Source organism: Gopherus flavomarginatus, chromosome 2 (genome assembly GCF_025201925.1).
Source record: "Gopherus flavomarginatus isolate rGopFla2 chromosome 2, rGopFla2.mat.asm, whole genome shotgun sequence".
NCBI lineage: Eukaryota > Metazoa > Chordata > Testudines > Testudinidae > Gopherus > Gopherus flavomarginatus.
In genome coordinates, this window is record NC_066618.1 from 244,157,308 (window position 1) to 244,175,566 (window position 18,259).

The 18,259-nt window shown below is 46.3% G+C and overlaps 1 protein-coding gene across 2 annotated transcripts in view; it reads left to right on the forward strand.

The window, feature by feature from the left end:
• The first annotated feature begins 2,432 nt into the window (after positions 1 to 2,432).
• The window catches only part of CRISPLD1 (cysteine rich secretory protein LCCL domain containing 1), a 63,642-nt gene continuing 47,815 nt past the window's right edge, over positions 2,433 to 18,259 (forward strand). The window contains exons 1-2 of one of the 2 annotated variants that reach the window (XM_050940997.1): positions 2,433 to 2,633; positions 4,008 to 4,330. In XM_050940997.1, coding sequence (XP_050796954.1) covers positions 4,073 to 4,330 — 258 coding nt within the window. In that variant the 5' untranslated portion in view covers positions 2,433 to 2,633; positions 4,008 to 4,072. Of the gene's footprint in view, positions 2,634 to 3,056; positions 3,118 to 4,007; positions 4,331 to 18,259 lie in introns of those variants that run through there. The other variant, XM_050940998.1, reaches the window with a different exon arrangement.

Consider the following 18,259-nt stretch of genomic DNA (forward strand, 5'->3'; position numbering starts at 1 on the left):
CGGGCACTGCGGTCGCCGCCGAAGGGCCCGAAATGCCGTCCCCCAAATGCTAGTGTCCTAGGCGACTGCCTGCGTTGCCTAATGGGTTGCACCTTCCCTGAAGATAATATGCAGCCATAAACTACTACCAACAAAATTCCTATTTATAGTTTCATAGATTTCAAATCCAGAAGAGACCATGGTGATCATCTCATCTGAACTCTTGTGTAACACAGACCATAGATAGTATCAGAGGGGTAGCCGTGTTAGTCTGGATCTGTAAAAGCAGCAAAGAATCCTATGGCACCTTATAGACTAACTGCTCCAAAACCTCTTTTAGTCTATAAGGTACCACAGGATTCTTTTGCTGCTTTTACAGGCCATAGAACTTCTCCAAAATAATTCCCAGAGCACATCTTTTACAAAAAAAAATCCAGTCTTGATGTAAAAATTGTCAGTGACGGAGAATCCACCACAAATTGTTCCAGGGGTTAATCACTTCAAAAATGTATGCTTTATTTCCAATCTAAATTTGACTATCTTCAGCTTCCAGCCATTTGATCTTGTTACACCTTTCTCTGCTGGACTGAAAAGTCTCTTATCACATATTTGTTTCCCATGTAGGTACTTTCAAGTCATCCCTTAGTCTTCTCTTGTTAAGCTAAATAGATGGAGCTTCTTGAGACTCTCACTATAAGACATGTTTTCTAATCCTTCAGTCATTCATGTAGCTCTTCTTTGACCCCGCTCCAATTTACCAACATCCTTCTTGATTTGTGGACACCAGAGCTGGAGACAGTATTCCAGCAGCAGTTGCACCAGTGACTTTCTATTCCTACTTGAGATTCCCCTGTTTATGCATCAAAAGATTGCATTAGCTCTTTTGGCCACAACATTGCACTGGGAACTCACGTACAGAAAGAGGAACAGAAGCACACACAGCATGCAAACTGAGATGCAAGCATTACAAAAACTCAGATCTGGCATATGGATCTTGCCAGATCCAACTAATTTTTGGCCTCCACTCAAGTTCCAAACCATCAACAGAGAATAAGTATAGCCACTCCCACTACACCCCAAAATTTCAGATTGTGATGAATTCTGGTGCATAACCCCTGCAATAACCTGACTCTAGCACCTGGGTCCAGATGGATCTTGGCAATTGTTTGCCTCAAACCCCAAACTGTACAATCTAAATAGATAACAAGTTTAGCTGCTCCTGTTTCAGTGGAGAAATCTGTATGTACTCTGATGGATCCCAGATCAACAGCACTGAAAAAAAAAAAAAAACCTCACATAGCTGGTGGATCCTTCTGATCCTGCCAATTTTTAACCTCAACCCCTTAATTTGTGTTGTCTCTATATATAAATTGCATGGGCACCAAAAAAACTCGGACCATGCTGCAAACTGAGACAGCAGTACCAATGGGTGAATGTATGCGGCACAAAGTCAGCTGGATTCTGCCATTTTTTGGACCCAAGCACCTAATTCATCAAAATAGACAACACGTTACCATTCCTGACCTGGCTAGAAAAATCCAGGCTCTGACAAAGCTCCCTGTAAGAACAATGCAAAACCACCTATTTAACAGTGATGTCTTGCTGCATTCAGCACCCTTTTGGGCATAAACTTCTAAATTCTACGGGGGGGCGGGGGGGGGGAGGGGAACAAGTGCAGCTGCTCCTATTCCATCTGGTCCCTGATAACTGGATGGATCCAGCAGGTTCTATGGGATCTGAGTGTTTGCAGTGTTGCTGTGTCCTTGGCCAGTGTTTTGGTTGGTTTGTTTGTTGTTATCGTTTGTTGTTGCAGCTGGACCTGTCATCCCTTTAGCTATTAGGTTAAACTGTAGGGACAGATGGGGCAACATTTGGCTGGATTCAGGGGTTTGACCTGGGTTTTCCCAGTACCCATTTTGTAGGATCCAGAATGTTTTGCTGCAGTTGGAGCCACATTTGTCTTGACCTGATTTTGGTTTTTTTAAGATTTGGAGCTTCACACCCAAAACTTGGCTGGCTGCAGCTGCAGACTCTGGGGTTTTAACGTGCCCTTGCTGCCGGTCTGGATTTGCTTGGTCCAGTGAGGACCTTTGTTCTCTGTTCTGATGGTACAATTTGGGGGTAAAAAATCTGCGGGAGGGAGGCAGGTAGCTGAGCTCAGAGGGATCCAGCTTTTCCCTCTCCAGACAGGGTTTGAGTGGCGCTAAGCAGAGCCCCTTTCCGAGTCTCCTGGCGGGTTGCTGGTGGGGCGGGGTGGCCAGGGCACGTCACTGGGGGCGCGCTCTAGGCCCAGGATAAATGGCTGGGAGCAAAGGGGAAGCAAGCGCTGAGCTCCTGGCACTGGCAGCAGCAGGGAGCAGGAGGGGGCCTTCCAGAGGCCGGAGCGAGCGCGGGAAGGGGACTCCACGTCCAGAGCGGGGGGCAGGGAAAGTGTCTGCGCTGAGGGGCTGGGACTGGTGCACAAACTTCTCGCAGAGTTTGCAGGCGCAGCCTCCAGCGCGCCTCGGCTCCTGCTCTGCTGCTCTGGCAATTCCGGCGCGTCTCCCGGCTCTGCGAGGCGGGGAGGAGACGCGGGCGAGCGGCGGCGGCGGCCCGAACACGGCTGTGGCTGGGTGGCTGCAGCCGGGACCTGGGGGTCCGAAAGGCCGGGAGAGGTAAGGGCTTGGCTCAGCATCGCTTGGGAACGGCTCCGCGCCGTTCAGCCCTGACTCCCGCAACCATCAGCAGCGCCCCAGCTGCGAGCCTGCGCGCGGCGCCCCCCGGACCTGCGGTTCTTCCCACGCACGAGTCGGGGACTTCCCGGGGAGACCCAGCTCCCGGCCTGGGCTTTCTGTCCAGTTCTCCTCGCCGTGTAACAAAGGGCCTGAGGAAGGAGGGCAGGGGCCAGGGGAGAGCTCCAGGTCTGACTCGCTGGGAGACTCAACTCTCCGCAGAGTTGTCGCTCCATCGCGCGCTCGCAGGACGCTTGCTGCTGAGCAGCAGCTTTGGGGCAGCAGCAGTTGATTTGTCCTTAGAAGCCGGGCGGGCGTGTGGTTGAAATGCAGCCCAGTGAAGCCAGATTGATGTTTTTTTTCCATAGGAACGGGAGCCAAAAAGCCAGACTTTCTCATTCCAGCATCTTTATTTAATGCCTAACAGGTGCGGAAAGTGCAATTTTGCCCCAATAGTATAGTACGATGTATCTTCCCTATTGGAACATTGGATATACTGGGCACCTATGCAGCCTCTCTGTGCATTTTCTTCAAGATGCCAGATGTTCCTTTCCCCCCTATACCCTCCACAGCTAGGTCCATAACTGGAGTGCTAGGGGATTGGTGTTACAGTGTTAATATATTTTGAGCTGGGATGAGGGAGCTACTGTAGATAGAGCACTGCAGCTTTCCAAACGGTAGTGGGCATCAGAAGAACATTCTTGATTGGAGAACTGCATCTTAAAACCTTCTTTTAAAATAATTCATTTCTGTTCTGCAAGTATAATAAATAAACCCTGTTTGACTAACAGGTTTTAATAATCTAACTTTTGTTGTTAAGTTTGGAGACTCAAAATGTTTTTAAATCATAAAACAAAAGCTTCTGATCAACATCAGATTTGATAGTTCTGATTTTTTTAAAGCATACTTCACATTCTTTTTGGGGGGTGGTTTTCATTTTGGGATTCGCTGCAAGACCCTTTAGTTTGAGAACAGCTATATTTATACACTGGGATAGTCTAAGAGGACCTTATTTAATTTAACCATCTAATTTAGATTGCTTAAAGGGAGGCACTATCAGTTGAAGGCAGTTTTTGAAAAAATTGCTTTTATTTATGCAGACTCTTAAGTGTGCTTTACATAACTACCTGAATAATCTTCAATTCATGAGGTCAAAGCCACAGTGTAAAGGATGGGTGTCTGTGTTCTCTGGCATCCCTAAAAACCACACTGGCACACTCCTTTCCCAACTACAGTTTGACTTTTGTTATTTAACAGATTAATTCAGGCCAACACTCTAACCTCAGAATCACTTTACTCTCTCTTATGCCTTTGCAGCCAACAGACCTGGAAGAAAGACTTTGTCCTGGAATTAACCCTGGGGAGTTTTGAGGTCATTCATCATGAAGTGTGTAGCACAGGAATGGCTCACAGTAACTGCCTTGCTATTCATAGCTCAAACAGTTTCTGCAATGGTTCTTCCCAACGGTACACTATTAGAGGAACTTTTGGAAAAATACATGGACGAGGATGGTGACTGGTGGATTGCCAAGCAAAGAGGGAAAAGGGCTATCACAGACAGTGATATGCAAAGTATCTTGGATCTTCATAATAAATTACGGAGTCAGGTGTATCCACCAGCTTCCAATATGGAATATATGGTAAGGACAATTTGATAGTGGTGTCTAGAAAGAAATGTTAATGCAGTAGTTGCTGTCATATAAAATAGCATACTTTCAGCCATTGTTTCTTGATGTTTGTCTATTTAAAACATTGTTATAAAAGGATGAAATGCAACACAGTGTCTTCAGGAGCTAAAAGATAAGCAGGGTGCTAAACTGGAAACATTGCATTGCAAAATAACACAGGTTCTTCCTAGTTCGTAAACTGGTATATTTCTATGTTTAATATATTAGTATGTGATAATTTCCCTTAGTTTTTGGCCGTTTTCCCTCTCAATATGTATTTGGTATTTGTTGAACCTAAAGCTTTCACATTTATCAACTTCTGTTTGTTTTTTTTTTTTTATAGGATAATTTAGGTTTCATTATGACTAGGGCCCTACCAAATTCAGGGTCCATTTTGGTCAATTTTAGGTCATAGGATTTTAAAAATAGTCAATTTCATAGTTTCAGATGTTTATATCTGAAATTTCAGGGTTGTGTAATTGTGGGGGTCCCGACTCAAAGGGAGGCCATGGAGGGGTGGGGGGTAGTCGCAAGGCCATTGTAGGGCGGGTTGTGGGATTGCCACCCTTATTTCTGCACTGATGCTGGTAGGGATGCTGCTATCAGAGCTGGGCAGCCGGAGAGCAGTGGCTGCTGTCTGGGTGCGCAGCTCTAAAGCCAGCATCACCGCCAGAAGCAGTGCAGAAGTGAGGGTCACAGGGTATGGGGAGTTGGTTACCATATATTCCAGTTTTCCTGGCAGCCTCCTGGCTGGGTCCGCCTGACAGCTGCCCTCATTTGTGCACTGCCTTCAGAACTGAGCTCCCAGCCAGCAGGTGTGGAGCTTCCTGGAGCCTTGGGAGGTTCGCAGAGGTGGGTCTGACCGGGCTTCATGAGTGACCCGTGCATGGGAAAAGGAAGTCCCATCCCTAGTTAACTTGGGCTGGGATTAGCAGCTGGAGCCTGGTGCATGATAAGATTCCCCATCTGGAGCACTCTCAGCCCAGCCCCTGCCCTCCAATAGCCAGATTTCGTGGTCCATGACACGTTTTTCACAGCTAGGAATTTGGTAGGCCCCTATTTATGATCCTGCTAACTTATTAGAGCACATTTGGAATACTAAAATTCTATCCTTGGAACTACTCAAAAGGCCAGTGGCCTGAGAAGAATGGGGCAATTGTATTATTACTCTTACATCTGCAGAAAAAATAAAACTTTTATCACAATGTTCATTTTTTGACTATACAGATATTAAGGAGATTGCATTATTGTAGGCAGGACTGATTGCACGCTTTTACTAAGGTTGCCCAACAGTTTCCATCATAAGATCCTGTTTCAGTTACTTATAATTTAGCCAAACTTGAACTGTTCAGGCTGAAATTTTCCATGCCAGGTATCTGCCACAGGCTGGTGGTTTTTTTTGTTAATTTCAGCCACAACAGTTCAGCCATATGCAAAAATGAGGCTAGGAAAAAATATATTTCATTCTTGCTAGAAAATTCTGCTGACCATTGAAAAGCATGCTTTCAAACAGGAAATTTAAATTTGTCAAGCAGGCAGTCTTATTGTTAGGGCAGTGCTTTTGTTATCCATGTGAAATCCACCCAAGTTTAAGACAAGTTAGAAGCCTTTGAAAAATCTCAGTTTGCACATGCTCAGTAGAGACTTCTTAGATTTTTAGCAGTTAAAGTTCCTGACAATTCTATTTGTGCTGAATATTCTCCAGCATGGGGCTGAGCAGGCTGCTGTGAGCTGGGTTTGGGCATCTTAATTGAAAGCAGGAAGACAATTTCTTCGGTGCTGCCAACGAGAAAAGGGCTGGGCTCAGGCATGGAGGAAGAAGCTGCCTTATTTGAATGCAGAGGGAGTAATAGGTGGACTTGTGCAGATTGGCGTGAGGTAGATGGGACGAGGACCTGGGAGAGGGATTGAGACTGGGACTAGAGGCTAGCTGGTGGTGGGGCAGGAGGAACTCGGACTTGACAAGACAACTGGGACTCAGAGCTAAGGGGAGACTGACTCACCGGGCAAAGAGATTGGAAGGTGGGAAGGGAAACAGGTGAGGGAAGATACTGGATGAGGAACCTTGATGGGAGACTGGAACTGGTTGGTCAAATAAACTGTGACAATGAAGTGGTGGGATAGATGTAAGGGGACACTGTGGTTGGGTCAAGAGCCCAAGGAAGGAGTTTGGGACAGGGAGGTATTGAAGATAGGGAATGTGGGTGGGACGCAGCTGGAGATCAGGGTTGGGGAAAGAAACAGATTAGACTCATAGACTCATAGGTCAGAAGGGACCAATCTGATCATCTAGTCTGACCTCCTGCACAAGGCAGGCCACAGAACCCCACCCATCCACTTTTATAACAACCCCTAACCCAGGACTGAGTTATTGAAATCCTCAAAATTTGTTTGAAGACCTCAAGCTGCAGAGAATCCACCAGCAAGCGACCCATGCCCCACGCTGCAGGGGAAGGCGAAAAACCTCCAGGGCCCCTGCCAATCCGCCCTGGAGGAAAATTCCTTCCCGACCCCAAATATGGCGATCAGCTAAACCCTGAGCATGTGGGCAAGACTCACCAGCCAGCACCCAAGAAGGAATTCTCTGCAGTAACTGAGTTCCCATCCCATCCAACATCTCCCCGCAGACCATTGAGCAGACTTATCTGGTGATAATCCAAGATCAATTGCCCAAATTAAACTATCCTATCATAACATCCCCTCCATATACTTATCAAGCTTAGTCTTAAAGCCAGAAAAGTCTTTTGCCCCCACTACTTCCCTCGGAAGGCTGTTCCAGAACTTCACTCCCCTAATGGTTAGAAACCTTCGTCTAATTTCAAGTCTAAACTTCCTTATATCCAGTTTGTACCCATTCGTCCTCATGCCTACATTAGTACTAAACTTAAATAATTCCTCTCCCTCCCTAACGTTAACCCCCCTGATATATTTATATAGAGCAAGCATATCCCCCCGCAGCCTTCTTTTGGCCAGGCTAAACAAGCCAAGCTCTTTGAGTCTCCTTTCATAAGGCAGGTTTTCCATTCCTCGGATCATCCTAGTACCCCGTCTCTGGACCTGTTCCAGTTTGAATTCATCCTTCTTGAACATGGGACACCAGAACTGCACACAATATTCCAGATGGGGTCTCACCAGCGCCTTATATAACAGTACTAACACCTCCTTACCCTTGCTGGAAATACCTCGCCTGATGCATCCTAAAATCGCATTTGCTTTTTTAACAGTCGTATCGCATTGGTGGCTCATAGTCATCCTGCTATCAACCAATACCCCAAGGTCCTTCTCCTCCTCTGTCGCTTCCAACTGATGCGTCCCCAACGTATATCTAAAATTCTTATTATTAATCCCTAAGTGCAAGACCTTGCACTTTTCACTATTGTATTTCATCCTATTACTATTACTCCAGTTTACAAGGTGGTCCAGATCTTCCTGAATAGTATCCCTGTCCTTCTCGGTGTTAGCAATACCCCCCAGCTTTGTGTCATCCGCAAACTTTATTAGCACATTCCCGCTCTTTGTGCCAAGGTCAGTAATAAAAAGGTTAAATAAGATCGGTCCCAAAACCGATCCTTGAGGGACTCCACTAGTGACCTCCTTCCAGCCTGACAGTTCACCCTTCAATACGACCCGCTGGAGTCTCCCCTTTAACCAGTTCCTTATCCACCTTACAACTTTCATATTCATCCCCATCTTTTCCAATTTAACTAACAGTTCCCCATGTGGAACCGTGTCAAACGCCTTACTGAAATCGAGGTAAATTATATCTACCGCATTTCCTTTATCTAAGTAATCCGTCACCTTCTCAAAGAAGGAGATCAGATTGGTTTGGCATGATCTACCTTTAGTAAATCCATGTTGCAATTCGTCCCAATTACCATTGACCTCTATGTCCTTAACTACTTTCTCCCTTAAAATTTTTTCCAAGACCTTACATACTACAGACGTCAAGCTAACAGGCCTATAATTACTCGGATCACTTTTATTCCCTTTCTTAAAAATAGGAACTACATTAGCAATCCTCCAGTCGTACGGCACAACCCCCGAGTTTATTGATTGCTTAAAAATTCTCGCTAACGGGCTCGCAATTTCATGCGCCAGTTCCTTTAATATCCTCGGATGGAGATGGTCCGGGCCCTCCGATTTTGTCCCATTAAGCTGTTCAAGTTTGGCCTCTACTTCAGTTGCGGTAATATCCACCTCCATATCCACATTCCCGTTTATCATCCCTCCATCATCGCTAAACTCCTCACTAGTCTTATTAAAAACTGAGGCAAAGTACTTATTTAGATATTGGGCCATGCCTAGGTTATCCTTAACCTCCATTCCATCCTCAGTGTATAGTGGCCCCACTTCTTCTTTCTTTGTTTTCTTCTTATTTATGTGGCTGTAGAACCTTTTACTATTGGTTTTGATTCCCTTTGCAAGGTCCAGTTCAATGCGGCTTTTAGCCTTCCTCACTTTATCCCTACATGTTCTGACCTCACCAAGGTAGCTTCCCTTGCTAATCCCGCCTTTCTTCTACTCCCTGTAAGCTTTCTGCTTTTTTCTAATCCCCTCTCTGAGTTGCTTGCTCATCCAGCTTGGCCTACAGCTCCTGCCCATGTTTTTTTTCCCCTTTCTTGGGATGCAGGCTTCCGACAATTTCCGCAGCTGCGACTTAAAGTAATTCCAGGCCTCCTCTGCATTTAAATCCACAAGTTCCTCCGTCCAATCCACTTCCCTAACTAATTTCCTTAACTCTTTAAAATTAGCCCTCGAGAAGTCGAAAACCCTAATCCCAGATCTACATTTGTTTATCCTTCCATCCAGTTTGAACTGAATCAGCTCATGATCACTTGAACCAAGGTTGTCCCCTACCACCATTTCTTCTACGAGGTCCTCACTGCTCACCAAAACCAAATCTAAAATGACATCCCCTCTCGTAGGTACTTCAACTACTTGATGAAGAAATCCATCCGCTATCACATCCAGAAAAATCTGACCCCTGTTATTCTTGCAAGCACTCGTCCTCCAGTCTATATCCGGGAAGTTGAAGTCTCCCATAATCACACATTTCCCCTTTGTGTTTACTTCATTAAAGAGGTCTCTATCCATATCCAAATCAGATCCCGGTGGTCTATAGCACACCCCAAGCACTATCTCAGGGGAAGCTCTAGTTGCTTTTTTACCCAGTGTGATTTTTGCCCGGACAGACTCTGTCTTATCCATTCCATCGCTTCTTATTTCATTACAGTTAATATCATCATTGATGTACAAGGCTACTCCACCACCTTTGCCTTTCTTCCTGTCTTTTCTAAACAGCACATAGCCTTCAATACCTGTACTCCAGTCGTGAGTACTATTCCACCAGGTTTCTGTTATCCCTATAATATCCGGTTTCACTTCCTGCACCAGTAGCTCCAGTTCCTCCATCTTGTTACCTAGGCTCCTCGCATTTGTGTACAGACATTTTAATTTTTGGCGTTTGGCGTCAGTGACATTCTTTCCCCTGTCGTGCACAGACCTTCTACCACCAGCATCACCCGTTACTCTGGTTTCTACTCCACTATTCCTCCTTAGATCAATTCTTCGGTCCGCAAGAGTATCCCCTCTCACTTTGTTTACTTCCCTCTCCAGGTTATATTCTGGCGTGGAGATCTCCTGAACATCTCCCAACCATCTCCCCCAACTTCCTAGTTTAAAGCTCTCTTGATGAGGTCGGCGAGCCTCCATCCTAGAATTCTATTTCCCTCCTTACTTAGATGAAGTCCATCCTGAGCGAACAGTTGTCTATCCGTAAACGCTTCCCAATGACTGTACATCCCAAAGCCCTCCTTATAACACCAATGCCTGAGCCATCTGTTGGTAGCTATAATCTTGTCACTCCTTCGTCGCCCTGCTCTAGGAACTGGCAGAATCCCATTGAAGATCACCTGAGCCTCGATTTCTTTGAGCGTCTTCCCCAGTCTGGCATAGTCCTCCTTGATACAGTCCTGCGAGTAACTAGCTGTATCATTCGTTCCCACATGAAGGACAATCAGCGGATTCTTTCCCGCTCCCGCTAGGATCCTATTCAGCCTCCGGTCCACATCCTGTATCTTAGCCCCTGGCAGACAGCACACCCTTCTGTTCTCCCGATCAGGTCTAGTTACAGGCCTGTCTATTCTTCTCAGTAAAGAGTCTCCAATCATGTAGACTTGCCTTTTCCTGGCGACAGTGTGATTCTCCGGTCTATCCCCCACACCAGCTGGCCGCAAGTCCTCTCGATTTGTATTCGCCCTTACAATCCTCCTAGGGCTCATACTTGGTGTCGCCTCCATTGACTCCTCCCCTCCTTCTGCAGGACTAGCTGCTCGTCTCTTTTTTCTTGCCCTCTCTCCTTCAGCAGCCTGCTGTGCTCCATCCTCATTTTCCAACTCAGCAAACCTGTTCCTGAGTTCTATTTCTCCATCACTGGCCCGTCTTTTCCTCTGCCTGGTCCTCCTAGTCACATGCTTCCACCGTCCACTTTCCTCACCCAGCAGCCCCTCCTCAGAGTTCTTTGGTCCTGCTTCTATCCGCTTGTTTGAGCTTATCCCCTGTGCCTCATCATGTCTGTGTTCCATCATCTGCTCAAACCCCCTTCTAAACTCAGCCAGAGTTTCCACCTGCATCTCCAGTCCTCTTATCTTTTCTTCCAGCAGCTCTATCAGGCGGCACTTCATGCAGACAAAACTCCTTTCAGGTGCCCCCTCCAGGACCATGTACATGCCACAGCTACCGCATCCGGTCATCCTCAGTGTGTCTCTACCTGCTGCCTCTGCCTCCATCATAACCTTCCAACTCTGTGCCTGGCAATCCGCGCCTCACACCGCACCACAGGCCACCAACACGCACTGGGCTGCTGGTGGACCCCTGCCCCTTCCCTTGTCTGACTTCCTGGTTTCTCTGCCTTGGTCTCCCCTGTAACCTCCCCCTGGAAACTCCCACTGAAACTCCCCTGTTAGCAGCTCTGTTCGCTGGCTCCTGTGCCGCTGCAGCTGTCTGGATGAGGAGCCAGGAAATGAGGGCCTGAAACTTACTCAACAAAGAGACTTAGGACATGGTGCTAGGGGTGGGACAGAACTAGGACTGGGCAGTCAGGAAGACTGAGACTAGGAAATGGGGGGACACTGGGACTAGGATGGAGAGTCAAGAGTGCTGAGATTAGGACTTGGTGGGTCAAGAGGCTGGGACTGGGATGAGGAAAATTTGAAGAGTGGAGACTGGGACAAGGAGAATGGGAGTGGGATGTGGTGCCAGGGATGGGGAAGATATAGGAATAGGTCAGGGAGAAGTTGGGAAGGAAGTAATGGAAGAGATTATGCTGGAGTGAAATGGACAAAAGAGTCTGTGCCCGCTAGAACACACTTCCCCCGAAAGCCTGGAATGGAACCCAGGTTTCCTGAGTCTTATCTATCCTTTCTCTGCTATCAGCAAATATCTGTGAAACCCACTGTCAAAGCCTCTCATCCTCCTTTAGTGTTGGCCCACATAGAGGGTAACACCTTACTACTGCTATCATTTACTTTGTCAGCTCAAGTGCCAGAGGCACGTGTAGGGGATCTAAAGGTACCAACCCTGCTGATGACCCATATGGTGTTCATATGATGCTACATAGTGGGGTTTCTGATTTTTCAGTTTGCTTTTTTTATAACCTAGAAAATTACAAAAAAAAAACTATGTTAAAAGAAAATAATTAAGGTTGCAAAGTGAAGCAAACACTCAAAAGTTAGGAAATGCTATAATTAAGGTTAATTAATTTCTCCACTTGTAAGGTAACTCCCTTCTCTTCATGTGCCAATATATATTTATGCCTGTATCTGTTATTTTCACTCCATGCATCTGAAGTGGGATTTTTTACCCATGAAAGCTTATAACCAAATAAATCGGTTAGTCTTTAAGGTGCCACCGGACTTCTCAATACTTTTGTGGATGCCACCCTGTATGTGTTATGTGTTATGATACAGTCTTTTATTATATGATCAAATACTAATTTTTCTACAGGATCACTGCCTAATTCACTGGCCAGGATGGATTTGCTCTGGGGATTCATAGATTACGAGGCCAGAAGGAACCACTGCGATCATCTAGTTTGACCTCATGTGTAATGCTAAGACCATAGGACTTCCCCAAATTTCTATTTGAACTAGAGCATATTTTTCTAGAAAAAACATCTTAATCGGGGTGTTTAGTGTGGGACACTGTTGTCTGGAGGCATCCCTGCTTTATGTGTTGTCCAAGTTGGAAAGCATGTATTGAAAGAGACAGGAGATTGCAGGAAGAGAATGGATAGTCTCGTGGTTAGGGCAGTTGAATACAGTACTACCCAAGCAAACTGAATTCTGTCCCTGCCCTTTAGACACGTTTCCTGTATGATTCTGATCAAGGCATTTAAACTAAACTCTCAAAATGTGTTTTCCTCATTTTCTGGGTGCCTGACTTGAGACCACGGGGTCTGATTTGTGGAAGTGTTGAGTACTCACAGTGCAACGGAAGTCCATGGGACCCGTGTTTTGAACAAACATAATTCTATATAATATTAAGTACTCTGAAAAATCAGAGCCTGGGTGTCTCAGCTTGGGCAACCAAAATTAGTGAACACTCCTGAAATTAATCTTTATGTGCCTCAGTTCCCCATCTGTACAATAGAGAAAATACCACCTCTTATCTCTTAGCGGTGTTGTGACAATAAATGCTCAAAATGAGTTAGGCTCCTAACTTCTACTTAGACTTCTCACGTCTGCTGATTTCAGTAAGTTAGATGCCTAACTCCTTTTTGAGCATTCAGCCCTTAAACAGTATAGTGATGAGCAGGGCCATCCCTAGGTGGTGCTGGGCCTGGGAGAACCCCCCATTCCGGCCCAGGCCCCGCCCCCACTCCACCCCTTCCCCCGGTCCCTGCACCACCTCTTCCTGCTTCACCCCGGCCTGCCTTTTCCTGACCCTGCTCTGCCCCCATTCCACCCCTTCCCCAAGCTGCCACCCCCATCCCGCCTCTTTCTGGCTTCTGTCCCCTCCCCCAAGCTAGCAGAGTGGAGCAGGCTGGATCTGGGTTGCTTGTTGCTGCTGGCATCAGGCCCCCCACTAACCACCCAGGCTGCCCTGGACCCCGTGTCCCAAAGCGTGGGGCCCCCCAAAGCGCAGGGCCCTGGGCAGTTGTCCCAGTGTGTCCTATGGACAGGATGGCTCTGATGCTGAACACCATAGAAAAGCTTGTGAGGAAATTAATAATGCCATCTCCAGAGTTGAATTGAGTGTGTTAAGTAAAGCATGGGGCTAGATACTGAAAAAAAATATGAATACAAAGATTTGGATAGCTGTTCATTATTTGAATTCCATCCATTCTGTGTACTGAATGAGGCCAGGGCACTGTGGAAAAAATCGTATGTAATCATGTAATTGAAGACTGTATTATAAGGCATACACATCTAGTGTTGCACAGACAACCTTAATTCTGGTATTTCATAACTTTTGAGTGCTTGACTTTGCCATTTTAACTTTTTTTGGGGGGGTGGATAATATGGTAAATAGAGAACTAAATGCTGAGACAGTCAATGCACATTTTCATGTTCCAAGACACACTTTAGTAATAGAAAAGAGCTATTTATTTATCCCGGTTGCTGGGACTACAAAGTATAGCTGGCCCTTAGTTGAGATGGGCATGGGAGAAAGACTTCTTACACTCTCTGTTCTTTGGCAGTAGCCAATATAAAGATTCAGGAGGCAGACAGAGGGAAAGAATAATATTAATAAATTAATCATGCATGATTTCCTGATGACATTACAATGACTGGATTTTGAATTTTGCCTCAGCCTGTGATGTTGATTTGCAATGACGCAATGTCACTCTGTATGATGATGTTACACTGTAATACCCCTGGGGAATTTTATGCCACCGCGCAATGCAGAATTCTGCATTAATGTTGGGCTGGGCCTGCAGAATTTTCCCTTCCTCCTCCCCCACCCCCCATTGGGCTGCAGAGATGTTGACCACCACTAGGGGTCACTGGATCCTGCAGAGCTCAGCTTGCAAATAGAAGACAAGGCCAGGGGGGTGGGAGAGGGAGGAATCTGGAGGGTTCCCAGGACTCCTTGAAGGAAGGATGCAGCGGTGTGCAGGAAACTCTGTGGAAACCCAGGACCCAGCATCAGGCTTTTCTCCTTCTGGATCCCTGGGCTCTAGGAGGGTAGGGTCTGTGAGTGTCTGGGCCAGGGGGACCCTGCAGCAGGCCTCTGGGGGATAGGGGATGTGAGTGTCTGGCCGCCCGGCTGGGATCTGTTGGGGAAGGGGCAGAGAAGCAGGAACTGGGTTGTAATGGGGGTTCTTTAACTTTCTACTCCTGGGGGAATTTTTATGTGTGTCTATACTATTATTGACATTCGGAAGAGAAATAGTAATAGATATACTCACCAAGATCTGCAACAAGATCTGGCAGACCGGTGAGTGGCCCTCCGTGTGGACACAGTCACTACTCATCACTTTGCTAAAGAAAAGCAACCTGCAATTGTGTCAAAATTACCGGACCATAAGCTTAATTAGCCATCCCAACAAAGTGATGTTGAAAGTCATATTGAACAGATTGAAGTCGCAAGTGGAGAATATCATCGCTGAAGAACAGGCTGGCTTTTGTGCTGAAAGAAGTATCACAGAACAGATTTTCAGCCTTCTGTTCTGTGTGAGAAGTACTTATAACCCCAGGAGGACATCTTCCACATCTTTGACTTCAAGAAGGCATTTGACAGAGTATGGCATGAAGCTCTCTGGGCAACATGAAGAAGTACAATGTTGGTCACAAGCTTATTCTTACCATTAAACAACTGTGGCCAGCAGTGCAGTTCTCGTCAATGGCACAATAGGAGAGTGGTTTTTCACCACTGTTGGAGTCTGGCAAAGCTGCCTTGTTTTGCCCGCACTGTTCAACATCGACTTGGAGCACATAATGACTGATGTCCTAGATGATCACTTATGCACAGTCAGTATTGAGGGGCCGAACAATCTCAAAACTTCGGTTCGCTGATGACATTGATGGTCTGGCAGGCAGCAAAGATGAACTTGCCAACCTTGTGAAACGATTGGATGAAACCTCTGCAAAATATGGCATGGAAATTAGTACAGAGAAAACAAAGCCGATGACAAACGTACGTGATGGTATCAGCTCACATATCACTGTCAGTGGACAAGAGCTGGAGACAGTGAAACAGTTCAAGTATTTGGGGGCAATCATCACTGACGAAGGATTCAAGGCAGAAATTCAGGAAAGAACTGCGCAAACAACAGCAGCAGTGGCAAAGCTAAAGCCAATTTGGAGGAATAAGAACATCTCCCTGGAATCCAAACTGAAACTGCTGCACGCATTGATCATCTCCATTTTTCTGTATGCATGCAGAACTTACGGCAGAACTTGAAGAGAAAATACAGGTAGTAGCGATGAGATATTTTGGTTAAATTCTGGGCATCTCCTACTTCAACCACGTCACTAATGAAGAGGTCTGCAACATCATCGCCCAATGTGCTGGGTCATATGAAGACCTCCTGCTGACAGGTTGAAGTGGTCTGACCATGTAACAAGATCATCTGGCCTATCCAAGATCATCCTCCAAGGGATAGTACAGGAGAAGAGGAGAAGAAGAGGTAGACAGAAGAATGAACATAAAAGAGTGGACAGGAATGGACTTCGTGGAGACTCAGGCACTGACACACAATTGTCAGAGGTGGAGACAATTGGCTGATTGCTCATCAGTGATGGCTCCCGAATGGCCAATGCGGTTATGGAAGATGATGTGATGATGATGATGATGATATTGATACAGACATACTTGCTGATAGGTATTTTGAAATAAATTTCCAAAATAATTGAAACGGGTGTGATTTTATATAGTGTTGTTTTGACAAATATAATTTGCAGAATTTTATAGAATTTTAAAATTTTTGGCACAGAGTGCCCCCAGCCGTAACTGTAACTATGATGTGGCTCTTGGAGATTCCACTGGATCTCTTGGTATTTATGGTTGGCTACTAATTATTTAGACCCTGATTTTATAAAATAAGCTTTCACTTTAAATCCTAGTTTTCTTTTTCGCTATGAACCTTACTTTTCTGTACATGACAGGAAAGATTTTAGTCCAGAAATGTATCAAATCACAGGCTACGGTAAGATCTATATTAGCACTAGCTGTGTATAGTTACACTGCATCTTTTTTCACAGGCCACTCTCTTGAACAGTAAGGCAGTTTTTGAACCCACCCTCAAATAGTTATTCACATGAACCCCACCCACAATGTGACATCAATAGAATCAGCCCATCACTTTGGGTTATGAGTGAGTCATAACATGCATTATGAAAATGCTACATACAATGGAAATGTGCATATGTTATGTAAATGTAGGCCCACATTCTGCCTTGCATTGTACAAGTATGCTACTGGGAAAAGCATGAATAAGGAGCTTATCCTCTTCTTGTTCCCCACTGCCTCCTTGTGCACCTGTGCAGGAGGAGCAGCTCAAGTCTAACTAGCACTCAAGAGAGCACAAAGAGGCAACAACTCTGCTTTCTGACTGTCCACACCCTTTGAGGAGCTGTGTGTGTTGTGTAATGTGCTCCATTCAGCCTCTAGCCGTTACTCTGGTGTGCGGCATATACTAATCTAAGGTGTTTGCTAATCTGTTTTAAAAACATGCAGATTTTTAAAACTGTGTCATTTCCGATCCTGCACCCTTGATTATGGTGTTGTTTGCACTCTAGACTCTACATTGCTTCAATGGACAACCTATTTACTCTATAGTGAGTGTGGTTGTGTATAATTGTTTGTTTGATGTTTTTAAATATCTTGTTGAAGTTCATAGTGCAGGAGTACATGAGACAATATGCAGTGTTTGTGGCTATATTCTTCACTTGGCATTTCACCATTCTTGAAAACGATTCATGGCCTTATAGACTCATCTGCCATGAATGTTATCCTTTAAATAATTCAGTAAGTAGCATCAAAAGGACACTTCATCAAATAAACCATGGAAATATTATAAATCAGAAAGGCCAGGTAGCCATATTTACATTTGTACTGTTTGGAAAATACAAGGAACACTTTCTACAAGCTATTTACTCCTGTATTCCTAATAGGTGGTTGGGGAGCTCCGTTTGCTATCCCTGCCCTCAAACGCTGGCTCCACAGCTCCCATTGGTCTGGAGCCCGCACCCCAGCTCCCTGTCCCAGCCCTGAGCCCCCTCCGACACCCAAACTCCCTCCCAGAGCCAGCACTGCTTCCCACACCCCAACCCCTTGCTCCAGACTTGAGCCCCTTCCCGCACCCAAACTCCCTCTTCTGCACCCTCATTCCCTACCCCAACTCTGAGCCCCCTCCCATACTCAGAACCCCTTGGCCCTAGCCCAAAGACCCATCTTGCACCCCAAACCCCTCATCCCCAGCCCCACTCCAGAGCCCGTACCTCCAGCTGGAGCCCTCACTCCCTCCTGCACCCCAGCCTGCAGCCCCCCCACACTCCAAACCCCTCGGCCCCATCCCAGAGACCCATCCTGCACCCCAAACCCCTCATCCACAGCCCCACTCCAGAGTCTACACCTCCAGCCGGAGCCCTTCGCACCCAAGCCTGGATCCCTCTCCCACACTCTGAACCCCTCAGCTCCAGCCCAGAGCCCCCTCCTGTACCCCAAATTCCTCATCCCAGAGCTTGCACCCCCAGCCGGAGACCCTCACCCCTTCTACCCCCCAACCTCCAGCCCCAGGCCAGTGAAAATGAGTGAGTGAGGGTGAGGGAGAGCAAGTGGAGGTGGGGCTGTGGAGAGAGTTGGGGCGGGGCCTCAGAGGAGCAGGGCAAGGGGTGGGGCAAGGGTGTTTGGTTTTCTGCTACTAGAAAGTTGCCAACTCCAATTCCTAAACAACTG